The sequence below is a fragment of the Daucus carota genome, chromosome 4 (assembly GCF_001625215.2).
Source record: "Daucus carota subsp. sativus chromosome 4, DH1 v3.0, whole genome shotgun sequence".
Taxonomy (NCBI): domain Eukaryota; kingdom Viridiplantae; phylum Streptophyta; class Magnoliopsida; order Apiales; family Apiaceae; genus Daucus; species Daucus carota.
The window spans coordinates 20325179-20344008 of NC_030384.2; the positions used below are offsets into that span (position 1 = coordinate 20325179).

Genomic DNA, 18830 nt, shown 5'->3' on the forward strand with positions numbered 1-18830 from the left:
GTTCTACAACATAAACATTGTAATCAAAAGATAAAACAGTGACTTTTATAAATCGTAGGACGTTATGTTCTGCAATATAACTTATAAATAGAACAAGAATCTTAATGCTTGTTAATGTTGAAAGATATTAATGATTAATTGACAATTATGTTTAATACTACATATAAATGATAAATTATATATAAATTTGGGTAATCATAGATATTATTTATGATTAAACTAAAAAATTATGATTTGTACTCGAATACTCCAATGTTTTTATGTACTTCATAGAACTTAACTCTACCTAAATAATTATATAATTGATTTACAAATATAAGTTGTAAAACGTTTTGGAGAAAAGAAAAAAAGGAAAGTTATATAACAGAAAAAAAGTGAGAAATCTGAATTATCCACTCCCTCCTATCTCTCTCGCACCAGTGAGCTCATCTCACCGGAGCTCTCCAAAAATGGCGTCCCGTTCATCAACATTCACCACCACAACCACCTCGTCTTCGCCGCCGTCGTGGGGAGACAAGGTCTCGCAAGCTGTCATATCAAAGTACAACTCTCTGCCTAAGAAAGGAAAGCCTCAAGGTCGCGAGGTCTCCGTTCTCGCCGCCTTTATCGTCTCTTCTCCCTCTCAAGGTTGCCAATTCTGTTACTTAACCCTACCACATTTGCTTCGCTAAGTGATTGCGTTTGATTTGGTGTGTTTTCTGTAATTTGTGGTTGATTTTGAGGTTGAATTGTGTGTTTTGTTGTTAATTGAGTTCGTATGTTCAGTGATTGAGTTATTTGTGTTTGATTTGGTGGGAATCGTGTTTAATTGGATTGCAGAGTTGTTTTTAAGGCGTGATTTAGATATTGTTTTGGTGTGTGATTAATCAATCCTACAACATTCATTTCGAAGTGTGTGCGTTTGATAAGATGTGGTTTGCCAAAATTGTGGATAATTTTGAGGTAGGATTGTGTTTTTAGTTTTAATTTGAGTGTCATCAAGTGTAGGACATTTAACTTGTAAAGTTTTGCCCTTGATACGTATTTTCGTGGAAAGTGTGTTACATGTAATTTGGTTAAAGAATGTGTTTGACTTGTATTCAGTTGATTTATTAATGGATTAATAGTAATAATTTATGGATTTTAATGGATTGTAGCGTATTTTGATGATTTTGCGGAGTTGAGGTAAAATATTTTACACTTGATGTACAGTTTTTAAAATTTATGCACAATCTTCTTAAATTTCATGAATTGGGCAGAGATTTTTAAAAATATAAAATACACTAACAAATCTCACAAATCCATCATTTTATAAAGTTATAAAAAAACAGTCTTTTAATACCATCATATTTTACTAGAAATTATCCCAATTAAATACTACCAGGTTCTTAAGCGTAATTTAATATTCTGATTAAATACCATCAGATTTTTGATGATAACTTAAAATCCTAATCGAACGCGTTAAGATTATAATGCATTTTTTAAATCTTAATTTAAATACTTAGATTTCATGAATGAAAAAAAAATCCTTTAAACTCTGGATTGAACACACTCCTCTTTAATGTGATTTTGTGATAGTTTGTGCGATTGGAATTGATGTGACATGATTGGTGAATTGAAACTTAAGGAGTGTATTAAATTCAGATTCTGATATTTTAACAGGACTAATCATAATCTATGGATTTTGATAGATTATAGTTGATTATGATTTTTCATGGCATAAAATCTCGAATTGATCGAGAGTCTTTAGTCTTTAAGCACAAATCCTTTAAAATCACATTAAATTTGGAGATATGTAAAAGTACGTTACAAATCCCTTAGAATTCATCATCTAACAAAGTCCAAAGAGATTCATCACTTTTTGAATACCATTATATTTTAAATGATTCCATTTGATGGAACTGAGTGCATTTGACGATCTGCTTAGTTGCTTTGAACAATGTGCATTGGATGATCGTCTTAGTTGCATTGGATGCTGGAACTAAGTGCATTGAAACAATCACCTTATAACATTGTAATTTTAAAGTATATGTTTTGCAGTTGATGTAATTTTGTAATCTTATTTTATTATGATGTTAATTTAAGTGTAATAATATATAATACAGTTTTGGAATCTTTGGCTTTGGTTTGATGTGATTGTGTGAAATCGTATTTGATTTTGTTTTCAAAGGGGTGATCTGGTTGTTTGCTCTGTGTGATTAGAATTAAAAGTTGTTGCATTGGGGACCGGAACTAAGTGCATTGGACGGTCGCGGCTTAGTTTGAATGGTGATGTGGTGAATGATTCACATGCTGAAGTTGTAGCTAGAAGAGCTCTTTTGAGGTATTTAGTTTGCAAATTACTCTGTTGGTTCGATTTTTGTGTATCTGCATTGTCAAAATTTGCCTTTTAATTAGATTTGATTATTTTTGCTAAAAATTTAGTTGTACTGCACTAGTCTATTAATATATTTTCATATATAAATGATTGTTTTGGTGTGTTGAATGCTTCAACATCAGTTTCTTAAGCTTTATTAGTCTAAATGCTTTTCAATGCAATGGCATTTAAATAAAGTTGATGTTATTTGAATTTGATTAGTGCTGAAACCAGAGAAATTAGACTAATCTAGTCTATAATGTTAACTTTTATACTTGTTTCTGCTGTGTTTAATGCATTGACATTTATTTTTTGGGGGGTTGACCAATCTCAGTTTTAAGTTTTAAGTGGAAGTGGTTTTGTATAATTATTTAATCTCATATGTTACTAAATGGAAGTACCATAGTAGTCGACCTATCATTAGATATATTATATATGTACTCTCTGTGTTCTGCCCCTAAATGCATGCTATCACAAGAAAGTGAGAAACATTACTCACTTTTTGCCTCACGAGAAACATAAGAGAATATATAAACCATGGAATAACACTGTGTTCAAATGTAGAAATGTTATTTGAACTTTATATCCTTATGGTTGGACATTCCATCTGCTACGCACTTTTATTTGTTATTCCTGATTGCTATTTAGGCTGTGATAAAAAAAGAGAAGATGATCCTTATTATACTCCTTTTGGTTGGGTGGAAGGGAATGGAGAAAGAAAAGGAGGGACAAGGGGAGAGTGAGGAAAATGCTAGGAGTGTAACATTCTTATAGTACGTCTAGTGAATGATATATGTAGGTGGAAGGAGTGAGCACTCACTTGTAAAAAGGAAGTAATGTATTGCCCTAAAGTTATTGAATGTAATGTAGACTGGTACAAAATCCATGTATAAACACCCAGGAGTTTGTTTTTCCTTTGAATTCCATTTTCCTAGTCCATTCTTTTCCATCAAACCAAACAGACCCTAGTTGTGTTGTTTATCTAGCGTTGGAGTAATAAATGCTTTTAACCAGTTAATACTTTTTGGATCCGATTAACCTTTAGTTTTGTTAAGGTGGAATAAAGAACGAGGTTGTCCTCTTTCTTGAGTTTGCATGGCTCACATTAGCACATCTAGCTTACTCTACTTGCAGCCCAGCCTCGCTACTATGGTAGAGGCTTGAGAAAGCATGGATGGAATTAGGAGCAAATGAAACAACCCTTCTGTCCCTTCTCTTTCTGTCAAATTAAATTTTGGATTTTGAATGGCCGTCATGTTATCAACTAGTTTTATTCTCTCATTGCTTAAGCTTATGATATCTTCACTGAACTCCTAGGGTGGCATATATATTTTACTCCCTCCTTTTGAAATATAGGTTGCTTGACGTTTTGGCACATATTTAAAATCATTAGGAATTAAAAGTGCGTGTCAAAAAGTCAAACGACCTATATTTCAAAACAGAGGGAGTATTTTTACGCCCAAACTTTGGTACGACAGATTGGACTGGTGACTACACCCTTTTTGCCTATTCAAGTCATTAAAATTTGTACATATCAATAGTTCATGTTTGACTTCCACTGCTAGGTACTTCTACGTAGAGCTTCAATCCCATATAAACAATAATAAGCTCAGTAATGGAAGCAGTAAATTTGCAAGTGATGATTTCCTTTTCCAATTGGAGGCAGATGGGTTTGGCGGAGGAAAATACAAATTGAGGCCTGGCTGGAAATTACATCTTTACATATCACAGTTGCCTTGTAAGTGTCCATGTTTTGAGTGTTTCTTAGTGGGATTACGTTAGTAATTCTGTATCGAATCGTTATATTGTGTCTGTTATATGTTGTAGGTGGGGACGCCTCATTGTGTTCACAACTTTTTCCTTGTTTAAGTAGTTCACTGAGAGAAGGGGATTCACGTTCCTCTACGCAAAAACTTAATGATCTTATGGAAGAATTTCTGGAGTCATCTGTTAAGACAGATGGTAATCTTTGGTCCCTCCAGTCCCTTTAGCTCTCTCTACTTTTAATTCATTTATGAAAAAGCCTGATTGACAATCCATATATAGCCTGTGTCTAGTAAATCGTGTCTGATTATGAAGTAGTGCTATCTTCGGTTCTTCCTGCATGTCATACACTTTCACAACCTGGACTTCTACTGCTGATTAAATATCTTAATAGTTTCTCTATGTTCATTTGATATAATATAGATGCTTAGGAGTTTGTGTATCTTGGTTTCTCTATGTTTCTTGGTTATTAAGTTACCCCGTCATGTTCTAGGTGATTGCTCACAAGTAATTGGTACCGTTCAAAGAAAGCCAGGCCGTGGAGAGGCAACCTTGTCAGTTAGCTGTTCTGACAAGATTGCACGTTGGAATGTTGTTGGAGTTCAAGGTATCTATACAATTTCATTTCATATCCTTGTTAATATTGAATTCTTGAAGAGTAATAAATATGATAAGCACAGATGTCATCTGTAACCTGTAGACTTACTATGTCAGATAGTTTTGATCCAGTACAAACTCATAACTAAATCAGGACAGTCGAATGCTTACATCTTGGCGTTGGTTATAATAGCAGGTTTATGATACGAGAAGGCAATCACTTTCTTATTTCCTTATAAACAACATAGAGTTCTTCATTTCACCTTTATCTTTTCTTCATACTTACTTTGTGGTTCTGTTACTTCCAATTGAATGTTATATGCCGTGGGATTTCACCTCTTCCCCACCAACTTGCCTATAAAGTCGTCTCTTTCTCTTGCTGCAGGAGCTTTGCTCTCCTATTTTCTTCAGCCAGTTTACCTATCTACTGTAACTGTTGGGCAGCCTCTTCATAAATTTGAAATCAGTGAAGTGGAAGATCAATTAAAAAGATCTTTATATGATCGGATTCTGCCACTTTCTGACAAGCTGACGAGTCCCTTCCAAGTTAATAAGGTTGTAAGGTGCAGAATGTCTTTCCTTTTAATTTTTTGTCTTTATCATATATTGATGAAGTCATTTGTGTGTTTCTCGGGTGGTGGTGAAGATTACTCAAACAGGCACGGGGTGGACTAATTATATTTTCTGGTTGCAATTGATAGCCAGTATTTTCAGTGGCGTCAACACCATTAAAGGAGTTCCAGCACTCTGAAACTGCTTCATCCACTTTAACATGCGGGTACACTCTCTTAAATATTGGTCTGGATGAACAAATTAATTCAGTATGCTCTATAATAATTGACTAGAGTAATTCTCTTACAGAAGGATTATGCTTTGTACCACAGGTATTCAATTGGCTGGGACAAGTCAGGCTATCATGAAGTCATTCTTGGAACTACTGGAAGAAAACAAGGCACCTCCAAAAAAGGATCAGAATTTCCATCCAGCGAGTCAGCTTTATGCAAGTAAAGCTATCAAACATCTATATTTAATCCCTTTAACATCTCTATAGATTTTCTGTGGATATTGCTTTGTAATTTACATTATCTGTAACATAACCTTATCCTTGTGCCAGGAAACGATTATTCGAGCTGTTTCTGTCATTAAGGCATGAATGCTTAACCAGATACTTTAGCAGCAAGATTTCATATCAAAAACTCAAGGTTACTTCAGATTTCATAGATGTATCTATTACTACTTTTTGTGACTAGTGGTGTTTGGTGGAATGATGATGGGATGAATCACTTATGTTTTAATATCACATTATGTCTATAATTTAAAATTAATTCTGTTTTAGAAATATTATTAATTTGAAGGTGAGTTGAGAGTATTAATACGTATTAACATATTACTTTCTTTGATTAAAAATTTGAAAACAAAATTCCAACACTTAGATATAGAATTTTTTAAAAGAAACTGTGTCATGCATGTGTATTTGAAGTCTATGCTCCCATATATTATATTAATGTTTATGAACCAAACTTTGTTACAGTACTTATTTTGCTCTCATCTTCTAATGTTTTTGATGCACTGTAGCTTGCCATCTATGAGTTCTACATATTCTACTGTATGCATGTATATGTGTATATATTTACTGATAATTTTCACTTAAAACTAGTCTCATCAATAATTTATTAGTGTTATAATAATTGGTCAAGTCACAGAAGTTCTCTGAAATTGGAGGATGTCCGAATCAGAACTAACCGAGTACCTGGATGTTGAAAATGAGTACTCAGAAATTTGGACAATTACTCGAATTTTAACGACAGAAGCAAGTACAAGTGTATGACATTTCCGATTTTTATAACATAAATACATAAATATATATGGGGCTGGTATAAATGTTATCGCCATGGGTGCAAGGATATGTGAGGTGACCATCTTTCCTAAAACCAGAGGTATTTGGATTTGGGCCATGGATATACCATTGACCTATACTTTTGGGCTTAAAGAGTTAATTATAACCAGAACATGAACCTATTCTTACTGATGTACTCTAATTTTAATCATCGATTGTTTTTGCAGGAAGGGGCTCAAGATTACCGTTCAGCATCTAAGATTGTTAAAGGGAGTCCACTTCTGAACAACTGGCTTGCTAAACCATCAAACTTTGAGGAATTTTCTCTTGTGCTACAGTGAGGTGAGTTAGTTTATGCATATGGTAATTTACCATTTATGTTTTATATGGTAAAAACATACAAGATTCAACTTCTAATGCAAAGCCCACACACAAAAACAAAAATATATGACGCAGGAAACCCACGTCCCAACTTGTATTCAAGTTATATTGATATAGTCCCAGAAATACAATTACCCAGTGAAAAACCATTGTCAATAGTACAATCACTCAAACTTGGATACTCAAGCATCTGCTCTCAAACGATACCCAAGTCCGCATCTTGAGCACACCTAATATGACTAGGTATATATAACCATCTCAAACTTAGCTAAACTAGAATCTAATTCTGAAATACTTAACTCCAATTAGAATCCAATTCTGAAATCTAACTCAAATCGGAATTCAATTCATATTAGATTACTACCAAACAATCCTTCCCATATTTTGTGACCTAAGACATACCTTTTAAAATAATTGTGTAAATATACAATTATTATCCATATATGTTTGGGATCACCCAAGCTCATGCTACCATTATAACGGGCTAATACATAACACTATAGCTATAATCTGTTGGAAGAAAGCCTGATGCACCAACTGTTGAATCATTGACTTTAAACTTAAACATTTACCCAATGACATTTCTGCGACCATATCAATATAACCTAAATTTTTATTTCTGGACCATAACCCCCCACCCCCACAGGTGAATGCAATTTTTTTAAGTAGTTTATATAAAAAATAGATTTGAAACCATACCCCCCCCCCCCCCCCCCCCCCCAAAGAAAAAGGAGATGAAAGCTATTGGATTCATCTACCTCATTATTTCTGTGCAGAGAATGCAGGTCCGTTGGCCTTATTGTACATTGAGCTATTTGCTGGGTGAAGTCAAGCATCTATGGTGAAGAACTTTCTATATAGTTAGTAGCTTGCTTCATTTTCAAAAGCCCCAGTTTACCTTTAGTTTTCGTGATATTGTAAGGAGCAGCTCATCTTCATAATATATATGCGATTCTTTTGGGTTATAATGTATAATGTGAGATAGAGTAATACTACATAATACATACTATATTAGCTTTATTCAATATTTTTAAAAAGATAATATAAAATTTTAAGCATTTTCAAATATTCATTTACCTGTAGATATACGGTAGGTGTGTACTCCCCAATTCACTTCCAAGAGCACCTAATCAAGTACTGGAGCCTGAAGAGTCTATTTTGTTTTTAGATTTTCAGCTAATGGTGTAAATATAGCTACAAATCTCATGTTAAAGGCAGGCTCTGGCTTTTAATCTCATGTTCATCTAACTATGCTATTAATGGTGTACGATCAGTTAAAAATAGTCGTGTATTCGTGGCCATGGAACAGGAGTTATATCTATAGATCCGGCTGAAGGGTGATCAGTTATGAGGAGTGAGGACCACTAGCAATAACTGAGACATGATATCTTAAATGAGGAGATGTAGAAGATGGCAGTCATTCAAGTTGGAAGCTGCAGTGACTGTTCAGTCTGTTCTCAAGCTTTTCTTCCATATCTTAATCGACTATTTAATTTTTGCTTTTTCCACCGATGCAGCATCTCAATATAAACACCAACATGGCGGTTTTTTTTTTTTTTTTTTTAACGAGACTTGATGGCTTTAAGTGTTCATTTAAAACTGTTTATGACGAATTTTGTTTTATAAAATGTGACGAAATTTGGGTTAATATAATTTCACAATGCAGACCAAATAAAAGATGCCTTTAATCTTTCTCTGGTTAAGAGTTCACAATGCATACCGAATAAAGGACACCTTTATTCCCTCTTCAATTGCTGCCGACTGCCGAGCTTTACACCTCCCATGCATGTTTGATGGAATAGATGCTAGGGCAAGTGGACATAGTGTTACGAACAAAATTCAATTACTTGAGTTTGACTCCTTACGAACTCGTTTAAATAGGTACACGGATAAAACTCTGATTTGTTACGAACTTGTTCAAGTGTTGTGGTTATGGTTTGAGTATTAACTATGCTGACTTTAAACACAAAAAAAAATATATTTCACGACTAACTAGCTTAGGCCGAATTTTAAATATATTTGACTCGAACTCTTTAACTTGACATTGTGTTAAGTGACCAATTTTTCTAAAATCTCAAGTTGTTAGGAGGAGGGCTTATCAGGATCAAATCTGATACTCAAACCATATTGTTGCGTTTGAAGTCGTGAACCATATGAGAAGGGGTCGAGGTGGTAACCAAGGTGAGGTTGCTCTTAAACTGGATATCAGTAAAGCCTATGACAAAGTGAGCTGGGAGTATCTGAAAAATCGCATGCAATCCCTTGGTTTCTGTGATGAATGGATTGGCTGGATTATGAGATGTGTTTCCACGGTCTCTTATGATATTAATTTGAACGGGTTGACTGTTGGCCCTATCACCCCCAAGAGAGGTCTCCGTCAAGGAGATCCTCTCTCTCCTTATCTCTTTTTATTCTGCGTAGAGGGGCTATCGAACCTGTTAGATACTGCTGAAGAGGAGGGTAGGATCCACGGGTGTAAGATTGGCCCTAATGCCCCTGTGGTGTCCCATCTCTTGTTTGCCGATGACTCTTTTTTGTTCTTCAGAGTAGGGCTGAGCAAAACCGAACCGAAACCGAATAACCGAACCGAACCGAACCGTACAATTCTGGTTAGGTTCGGTTTTTATTTTTCTGAAAATTTCGGTTAATTCGGTTTTCGGTTATTAACCGAATAACAATTCGGTTCGGTTCGGTTATTAAAATTATAAATACGGTTATAACCGAAATAACCGAATTATATATGTATTATTTTTAAATTATAATATATATGTATAATATAGAAATAGTTTATGGAATAATATAACATACTTACCCAGAGAGTCTCATACCAACACATTTCTAACCTAATTCCACGCATCCGCCTCTCCCCTGGTACTCAGTCACTAGCTGCCGCTCGCCGATTTCAAGAATCCATGTCTAGTATTCAAGACTCAAATCAAAGATTCAAAGGTATTGTATCTTATATACCGTATGTTGATCGATTTTTAATAAACTATGAGTGATATAATGTAGTGCGATTGATTGCATTTGAACAAAACAAAATCTTCTGGCTCCTGCCTGTACATGACTAATGCGGACTAAATTTTTTTTGTTTTTTTTTTCTTGTTTTTCAGATGGTGGCCGCATAGCAGATCCTGTTTTTGCTTGTTTTTCAGGAAAATTCGGTTTTCTCATAACCGAAACCGAATTAACCGAATTATTTCGGTTCGGTTTCGGTTCGGTTTAATAGATAATTCGGTTCGGTTCGGTTTAATAAAAAAGTTACATTTCGGTTTTCAGTTATTTCGGTTCGGTTCGGTTTTAGACCGAACCGACCGAATGCTCAGCCCTACTTCAGAGCATCTCTTGCGGAAGCTTCATGCATTAAAGAGATTCTGGAGACTTATGCAGAGATGTCAGGTCAAGTGGTTAACTATCAGAAGTCAGGAATCATGTTTAGTTCGAATGTTCGGATGGATAAACAACTCCAACTATCTGCAGTTTTAGGTGTGCACAAAGACATTACTAGCAGTCATTACTTGGGTCTCCCGTCTTTGGTGGGTCGATCAAAGAAAAGAGTTTTTGGGTATGTGAAAGATAAAGTGGTGAAACGTATTCAAGGATGGAATTCTAAGCCGATCTCTAGAGCTGGGAAATCGATCTTGATTAAAAACGTGGCTCAAACAATCCCGGCTTATAGTATGTCGTGTTTTTTAATTCCTAAGACATTGTCTCAGGAGATTGAGAGACTGTTCAACGGCTACTGGTGGAGGTCGGGTTCGACTCAGACTAAGGGTGTGAACTGGCTGTCTTGGGAGGGTATGAGTATGTCGAAAAGCCGAGGAGGGATGGGTTTTAAGAGCTTGTATGGTTTTAATATTGCTTTGCTAGGGAAACACATATGGAAGTGCATAGTTCTAGAGGTGGCAAAAACAGACACGACCCGAAACCGGACACGAACCCGACTCGAAAAAATACGAATTAGGGTCGGGGTTTTCGTATTTCGGGTCGGTTAAATTTGTACCCGAAATTTTCGGGTCATTTTCGGGTAGACCCGAATTACCCGAACCCGACCTGTTTTAATTTTATCATTTTATATAAATATATAATATATATATAATATAAGCGGTATACATTACAGACTACAGATATATAGTTTGGGCCCAATCCTCAGCCCACTTTACCGAACCCGGCTTTTGATTCTAATCTAACCCTAAAAGTCTAAAACTATCGCCTCTCGCCTCCTTTAGTCCTTCTTCTCCTCTCTACAGTCGAGTAGTCGACAGACTCTACACTCAAGACTCAACTCCTCAAACACTCGCAACCACGCCCACCACTCAGATTTGATCGGTATCAGATCTTCTTAATTCAGCTCTCAATCTTAAACTGGATTCAGAATCGGGTAAGTGTTTCTCTCTTTCGAATCATAATATATGTAGTTATGCTGATTACATTTATCTCCTGCCAAGCTAAGTTCAAATGTATATAATTTTAGTTTATTTCCATGTATTTAATTCCTACTTATACATGACTTATTGTCCACATATTTGCTTATATTATGTATTGGTTTTTGATTCAGCAACTGCTGAGCTGAAAATAGAAGATTTATGCGAAGATATTCTTAATTTGGATCTTAACGACGAGAATAGAAACAGGTAGTTAATAACATTGTTTATGCATTCTATAGAAACTCATCACAGATTCTCTTTATAAAGCTAATCTTCTCTCTATATTATAGTTTCTGCTGCGCCTTTTGTACAGTAAATACCCGCTGAGAAAATGACCCCAGCTTTCCACTTAATTGCAAAAATGCCACCGTTTTATCCTGGCTTGCCACGTTAGCTACTACTGTGTACTGTCCTTGCTCTTACAGAGACATACAGACACATACAATTGAAATTGAATCAGCTTCTCGGACAAGCTGGGTTCTCCGCACAAAGCTTCTCCCCGACTCAACTAAAGTGAGTATGCTTTCTAATTTCACCACCACAGTCTTTCTTCTCTAATTTTGTCAAAATTAGAAAGGAACACCGTATTTTCTACCTAACGTGCATAATGTCCAATGTTTGTTTAGTTACTTTAGATGGATTTATCAAGCTTCTATGATATTATATCTTTGCTGAGCTTCATATTGACATTTTTCAATCTGTTTTGTGTGTGTCTAGGATGATCAAGACAATTCCTGGAGATTGTTCACCTCTGAAGACATGGTGCAGGGTATGTATGTTTTTAGTGTTTTAATTTATGGATAAATGGCGTCTCTCCTCTTGGCTGTGGTTCATGTCTCTATGTTACTTGGTTTTAGGTTACAAAGCACTTAAAAGACGAAAGAAGGCTAGGATTGTCAAGAACCATGCAGATTTTCAGTTCACGGAAACACTTGGAGAAGCAACCATGTCTTCTGTCAGGGGAACAAGTAAGTGCTTTTGTCCATTCACTTTTTTTTGTCAGTTGTGATGGTAGTTGTGATGTGTTGTATTATTGAATATTGTTTTTCAGCTGTGTCAAGAAATATGAACTGTGTTAGTGTAGTTGTTGATGCACGTTTTGAGGTAGGTTTTATATGGTTGTTGTCAAACTTTGTTGACTGTGAAATATCTGAATGAGTGTCATTCATTTAATCATTTTTTGTAATGCAATTTGTGATTGATTTTATGTTGTTTAAAGAGAAAGGTATACGGTCTTATATACAATATGCACTCTTATTCAATTGCAGAGGAACACCAGGTTAATAGTCCATCTGCCGGCATTATACACAAATTCAATGAATTAGGTTCATCTGCAGTAGATATGGAAATTACAAATGCAACTCCAAAGTCTACAATTACTTCTGTGCGCGAGACGTGTAATAACTTCGTCTTCACTTCAAAAAAGATGACTGCTTTTTTTTATTTGTTGCTATTTGCTAATAGCGATTGATTAATGTTGTTTACTGCAAATTATGTGATCTGATGAACAATATAGTACCTGACTAAATTGCAGCAAATCGCCATGTTAATAGTCCATCTACTGGCATTTTAGACAACTCTGGATTGCTAGGGTCAGCTGCAGTAGATATGGACATTCCATCTGCAACACCAAAGTCTACAATCACATCTCCGCGCGAGACGTGTAATAACTCAAACTTCACATAAAAATATGTTTTTGTCTGATCTTTGTAGCTTCCTCAACTAATCATTGATTTATTTGTCAATTGATGCAGGGAGAAGTGATTCTTGCAATAGCAAATTCTAAAGACATGATCGATCAAGTAGAACTCCCTTTGCTGACATAACCAACATGGTGCAACGCAATACATCACATACCAGAGATGACAGAGTTAAAGGGAAAGGGAAAAATGCAGAAATGGGGAGCAATAATGGAAGCGAGCAAGGGAAAGGCAAATCTGTTAATTGGGAGGATGCAACTCAAAAAGAGTGTAGTCGAAACCTGTTTGAGGAGGAATTTAGTACTAATCCTAGCAGTAACAGTGTCTTATATGATGAGGACTTGGGTAAGATATCTTGCAGATTCTTATAGATTTGTGACAACATGTGGATTATGTAAACACTCTCTTATTTAGCATATGACGTAATGAATATATAGTTGATTAACTATTTATATATGTAATCTTATTGTAGAAGAGACTAGATATGAAGCACAAATTTTATCGGATGATTCCGAGACTGACCTGGAAAGTTCACACGGTATGCACTGCTTATACTTATATGCTTATACTTATACACTTTGGCTCATGCAATTCTGACTTTCTAATTATATTTACTGTGGCCAGAAGTTGATTACGGAGATGAGTTGTTTGATGATGAGAGTGAAGTAGGAAATGATACAGGTCTGTAAATAAATAGTAAGCAGAACCCTCTTAAACACACCTGTTTACTTTTTGACATGTGTATAAATTTTTCCTGGCAGAGAATAACAATCCGAATGAAACCAAATCCCAGAAGCGGTGTACTCGTGGTTCCAAATACCTTATACCTGAGGAATATGCTACCCTTGGTGGCCCTTCAAAAGTATGCAGCTCATGCAATGCTATGATGTGGCATGAGGAGCGTGTGAACAAGAACGTGACAAAAGGTAAACCACTGTTCTCCATATGTTGCAGAAAAGGAGAAGTGAAATTACCAGATCCATTGCCGACTCCAAGCTATCTGAATAATCTTTATAAAGATTTAACTAGAGGCCCAGATTTCCAAAGAAGCATCAGGATCTACAATGCTATGTTTGCCTTCACTTCTGCTGGTGGGAATGTTGACCATTCCATAAACAAAGGAAGGGGACCTACATATATCGTCTAAATGGCCAAAATCACCACGTTTTTGGTTCTTTAATTCCTGATGATGGGGACACTCCCAAATTCTGTCAGCTCTACATATATGACACAACAAATGAGGTTAATAATCGTCTGCGTTGGGTGAATGTTTCTGATCAACAGCCTGTGGATGCGGAGATTGTTGAAGGATTGATTAGGATGCTTGATGATACTAATGAATTGGTGAAAAAGTTCCGAAGTGCACGTGATCGTTGGGAGAATAACGATATTTGCGATTTGAAAGTTGAACTTAAAGTATGTCATGCTGAGAATGGCAGGGAGAACCATATATTTGCTTCCGACGAAGTTGCTGGCATTATGGTTGGTTCTAGCTCAAACACTACTCCAGATCGTGATATAATCATTGAGCCGAAGTTTGGAAAGCTACAACGGGTATCCTACATTCATCCTAAACTGATGGCACTACAATATCCTCTTCTTTTCCCAAATGGTGAAGACGGATACCATGACAAGATTCCATTTCAGAGTGCTGATTTGTCTAATCTTAAAGAGCGAGATTATATATCAATGAAAGATTATTACGCTTACCGGTTCCACGTCAGGCCTAATCAGTGTAAGTGTCAGCTCTGTTGCATGTAATTGTATTAAATTTTATAACTTTATTCCATGGATTAATAACTTAATGTTGCCTATGAAATATGTAGCTTTGACAGACCGTTTAGGAGGGAGGTTATTCCAGCAGTATGTTGTTGATGCCTTTTCTTCCATTGAACAAACACGTTTATGGTGGTTTCGGAAGCATCAAACAATTCTGCGCAATGAACTATACAGTCATATTTGTGATTCTGTTCGCAAAGGAGATTTGGCTTCATCTAATGTCGGCAAAGGTGTCATCTTACCATCTGGATTTGTTGGATCAAAACGATACATGCAACAAAACTTTCAGGACGCGCTAGCTGTCTGCCGCCATGTCGGTCACCCTGATATCTTCCTGACAATGACAACTAATCCATTGTGGGATGAAATTCAAAAGATGATGCAGTTCCTTCCGGGCTGTAAGTCTGAAAATTCACCGGATATCATATCTCGAGTGTTTCGCTTAAAACTAGACCAGCTCACCACAGATATAAAGAAGAAAGCATATTTTGGTGTTTGTGTTGGAGGTACTATTTTTTTACCTTTGTCTTGATAATATGGATAATTTATTTAGCTACCTTTCTAATCACAGTTTCGACAGTTATGTACGTTGTAGAGTTTCAGAAACGAGGTCTTCCCCATGTGCATATGCTAATTTGGCTCGACAGTAAATCCAAGATTTATCTGAAAAACAATGTTGACAAATTCGTGTCTGCGGAGATACCTGATCCTGTTAAAGATCCTGTTGGATATGCTGCAGTGAAAGCTTTTATGATTCATGGGCCATGCGGACTGCAAAACACTAAATCTCCCTGCATGAAAGGTCTGAAATGTATCAGGCATTTCCCTAAGAAGTGAGTAGTGGATCATTTTTTAATTTTCCGGTTTTCTAATGTTCTTTTTTTCATATGTAATAATTTTTTTTTGGTATTAGGTACGCTGCCAGGACGACATTTGATGAAAGTGGGTTTCCTATTTACCGGAGGCGAAGACAGAACATAACTGTTAAAGTTCGTAATGCAGAGTTGGATAACCAATGGGTCGTCCCTTACAATCGAGATTTGTTGGTCAAGTATCAATGCCACATGAACATTGAGATTTGCTGCCATGCTCGGAGTCTGAAATACCTCTTTAAGTATTGCCTAAAGGGCCACGATACTGCAACTGTACATGTCACTGGAAGGAAGAAGAGAAGCTCAGTCCAGAATCCCGGTGAAAGCCTAGATGAAATTGATGCATACTTTGATGGTCGCTACATCTGTGGTGCAGAGTCGGCTTACCGGATTTTTGGTTTTCCTATACACCATCGCACAATATCTGTTGAGCGACTGCCATTCCATTTACCAGGTCAAAAAAACTGCACATTCCATTCTAGCCAGCCATTAGACAAGGTTGTTGATCGTGAGAAGAATAGGCTCGGCAAGTTGGAAGCATTTTTCGAGTTATGCACTGTTAATGTGGCTGCTCAGCAATATACGTATCAAGAAATACCCGAGCATTTCGTTTGGGATGATGGCCAGAGGAAATGGAATCCAAGGAAGAGAGGATTTCAAATTGGGCGACTTTCCTACACACATCATAGCAGTGGTGAAGTGTGGTTTATGCGGCTTTTGCTCACCAAAGTACGTGGTCCAACTTCTTTCAAAAGTCTTAGGACTGTCAATGGAAAAGAGTATGATTCTTTTCGTGATGCTTGCAAAGAGTATGGATTGCTTGATGATGACAGGGAATGGCATGAGGTGTTAAATCAATGTTCGTCTGGTGGCTTACCTCCTCAAATCAGGCAGCTTTTTGTTCACATTATTGTCAACTGCAAGGTCACTGATTTATCTGAATTGTGGAGTATGCACTGGAAGCAAATGGTCGATGATATCGTTTTAAAAAGGAGGCGTTTAAATAATGATGATAGTTTGATGCTGGATGACAAGCAGCTGCAATTTTATACCCTTGCAGGTAGTAGAGCTCTTATTCATTTTTAATTATTTCCAGTTCTTTATAAATTATAAATTCATTTAATTTATGATTAACAGGAGCATGTTAGCATGACATTACAGTTTGAACTATGTTTGTTTTGCAGAGATTGATGATTTGCTCCGTTCCATAGGCAAGTCATTAAAAAATTTTCCTCAACTGCCCCAACCACCAGAGAACTATCTCAACCATGGAACTAATAATCTGATTCTAGAAGAAACCAACTACAATATTACTGAAATGGAAAGAGAGAACCAGAAATTGCTGTCTACCATGAATGAGGAACAATTAAACGTGTACAATGCAATTTTAGATTCTGTGGGGAAGAATGAAGGTGGTCTGTATTTTGTTCATGGCAGCGGCGGTTGTGGCAAGACCTTCCTTTGGAGAACTTTGATTTCCAAGTTAAGGTCACAAGGTGACATTGTTCTTCCAGTTGCTTCTTCGGGGATTGCTGCCACACTTATGCCAGGAGGTCGAACTGCGCATTCGAGGTTTAAGATTCCTATTGTGCTTGACGAATTATCTGTTTGTGCTATAGGAAATAAATCAGACATTGCGGAGTTGATTAGGCATACAAAACTTATTATCTGGGATGAGGCTCCGATGCAACACAGGTTTGCTTTTGAATGTTTGGATCGCTCACTCAGAGATATTATGAATCTGACCCAGCGCGCGCAGCTCTACCTTTTGGAGGAATCACAGTAGTACTTGGAGGAGATTTTCGGCAAATTCTTCCAGTCATACCTCATGGAGACAGGGCTGAGATTTTGGGAGCGTGTATAACCAGGTCAAGACTTTGGAATATATGTAAAATCTTCATTCTAAAAAGAAACATGCGACTGAATAAAAGGACGTCTCAGTCTGAAATTGATGAAGTCAATGAATTTGCCAAATGGGTGCTTCAAGTAGGAGATGGAAATTTGGAAGGTGGTGAGGAAGCTGAAAAATCTTTTAAGGAGGACGGTATTCAGGTGCCTATGAAATTTTGTGATTTGGAAAATGACAACTCTGTCGAGAACATGATTCGCAGCATATATCCAGATTTTGTTGAGAATTCAAGCAATGCAAAGTATTTGAGTGATAGGGCCATTTTGACTCCTACTAACCAAACTGTTGGTCACCTAAATTCTCTCATTGTGGATATGATACCTGGCGACGCAGTGACTTATTATAGTGTTGATAATGCAGAAGAATTTGCCGGCACAGAGGATGATTTACAGTCTGCATTTCCTATTGAGTATCTTAACTCTCTTAGCATTCCAGGTATGCCTGCTCATGATTTGAAGTTGAAGGTTGGTGTAGTTGTGATGCTGATGAGGAATTTGAATCAGACACTTGGACTTTGCAATGGAACTAGAATGATTGTGACCAAGTGTTTGAAATATTGTGTAGAGTGTGAAGTGATATCTGGCACCTTCATCGGAACAAGGCACTTTATTCCTAGAATGGAGTTATGTCCAAGTGATTCTGTACTGCCTTTCAAGCTGGTAAGGAAGCAAATGCCCCTGCAAATTTGCTATGCTATGACTATAAACAAATCTCAGGGACAATCCTTAAAAACAGTTGGTCTATTTCTTCCAAAACCTGTCTTCACACATGGTCAGTTCTATGTTGCTATTAGTCGTGTGACATCTCCTGGAGGTTTAAAGATTTTTATTGATGACGACCGTGGTTTTCCAACTAATATTACCCAAAATGTAGTGTACAAAGAAGTCTTCTATGCGCTGCCTAGGTAGAACTTTAGATTGCTCTGTGCATACACAGGAATGCAGTATGGTTTAATTTATTTTCAATTAGACTGTCAAGGCAATGTGATCCCGTCTTTTGTTAACTACTCTTTTCATTGAAAATATTGTGTTTACTATCATTATACATTTCTCAGCTTTTTAACCCATAGTATTCTTAAGGTTGTTGGTTAGTACTGTGATATGATTTGCAGTTAAGAGGACGTAGATATCAGTCCATGTTTATCGTTCATGACTTAAGAAAGAATGGACTTTTTCAGTAGAACTACTACAGTACACACCAAATTTCTCCTGCCATTGAAGTTATATCAT

General features: G+C 36.5%; 3 protein-coding genes across 7 annotated transcripts in view; all 3 read left to right on the forward strand.

The window, feature by feature from the left end:
• Positions 1-357: 357 nt before the first annotated feature.
• The window catches only part of LOC108219457 (tRNA-specific adenosine deaminase TAD1), a 47045-nt gene continuing 28572 nt past the window's right edge, over positions 358-18830 (forward strand). Inside the window, exons 1-12 of one of the 5 annotated variants that reach the window (XR_010291281.1) lie at positions 368-627; positions 2182-2302; positions 3901-4073; positions 4163-4297; positions 4593-4706; positions 5082-5251; positions 5398-5474; positions 5581-5700; positions 5811-5898; positions 6761-6875; positions 7691-7778; positions 8224-9355. Coding sequence is in view for 3 of the 5 variants with exons in the window: in XM_017392923.2 (XP_017248412.1) it covers positions 450-627; positions 2182-2302; positions 3901-4073; positions 4163-4297; positions 4593-4706; positions 5082-5251; positions 5398-5474; positions 5581-5700; positions 5811-5898; positions 6761-6874 (1290 nt within the window). In the remaining 2 variants the exon portion in view is untranslated. Of the gene's footprint in view, positions 628-2181; positions 2303-3900; positions 4074-4162; positions 4298-4592; positions 4707-5081; positions 5252-5397; positions 5475-5580; positions 5701-5810; positions 5899-6760; positions 6897-7690; positions 7981-8223; positions 9356-18830 lie in introns of those variants that run through there. The other 4 variants (XM_017392923.2, XR_010291282.1, XM_064091818.1 and 1 more) reach the window with 4 other exon arrangements.
• LOC108216992 (uncharacterized) lies at positions 13173-17318 on the forward strand. Its single transcript, XM_064092085.1, has 10 exons — positions 13173-13386; positions 13514-13579; positions 13666-13722; positions 13803-14140; positions 14257-14776; positions 14868-15326; positions 15416-15653; positions 15734-16752; positions 16877-17264; positions 17312-17318. The coding sequence occupies exons 1-10, from the start codon at positions 13173-13175 to the stop codon at positions 17316-17318; spliced, it is 3306 nt and encodes a 1101-aa protein (XP_063948155.1).
• LOC108216994 (uncharacterized) lies at positions 17296-18537 on the forward strand. The gene has a single exon (XM_017389846.2). The coding sequence runs from the start codon at positions 17400-17402 to the stop codon at positions 18507-18509; it is 1110 nt and encodes a 369-aa protein (XP_017245335.2). The 5' UTR covers positions 17296-17399; the 3' UTR covers positions 18510-18537.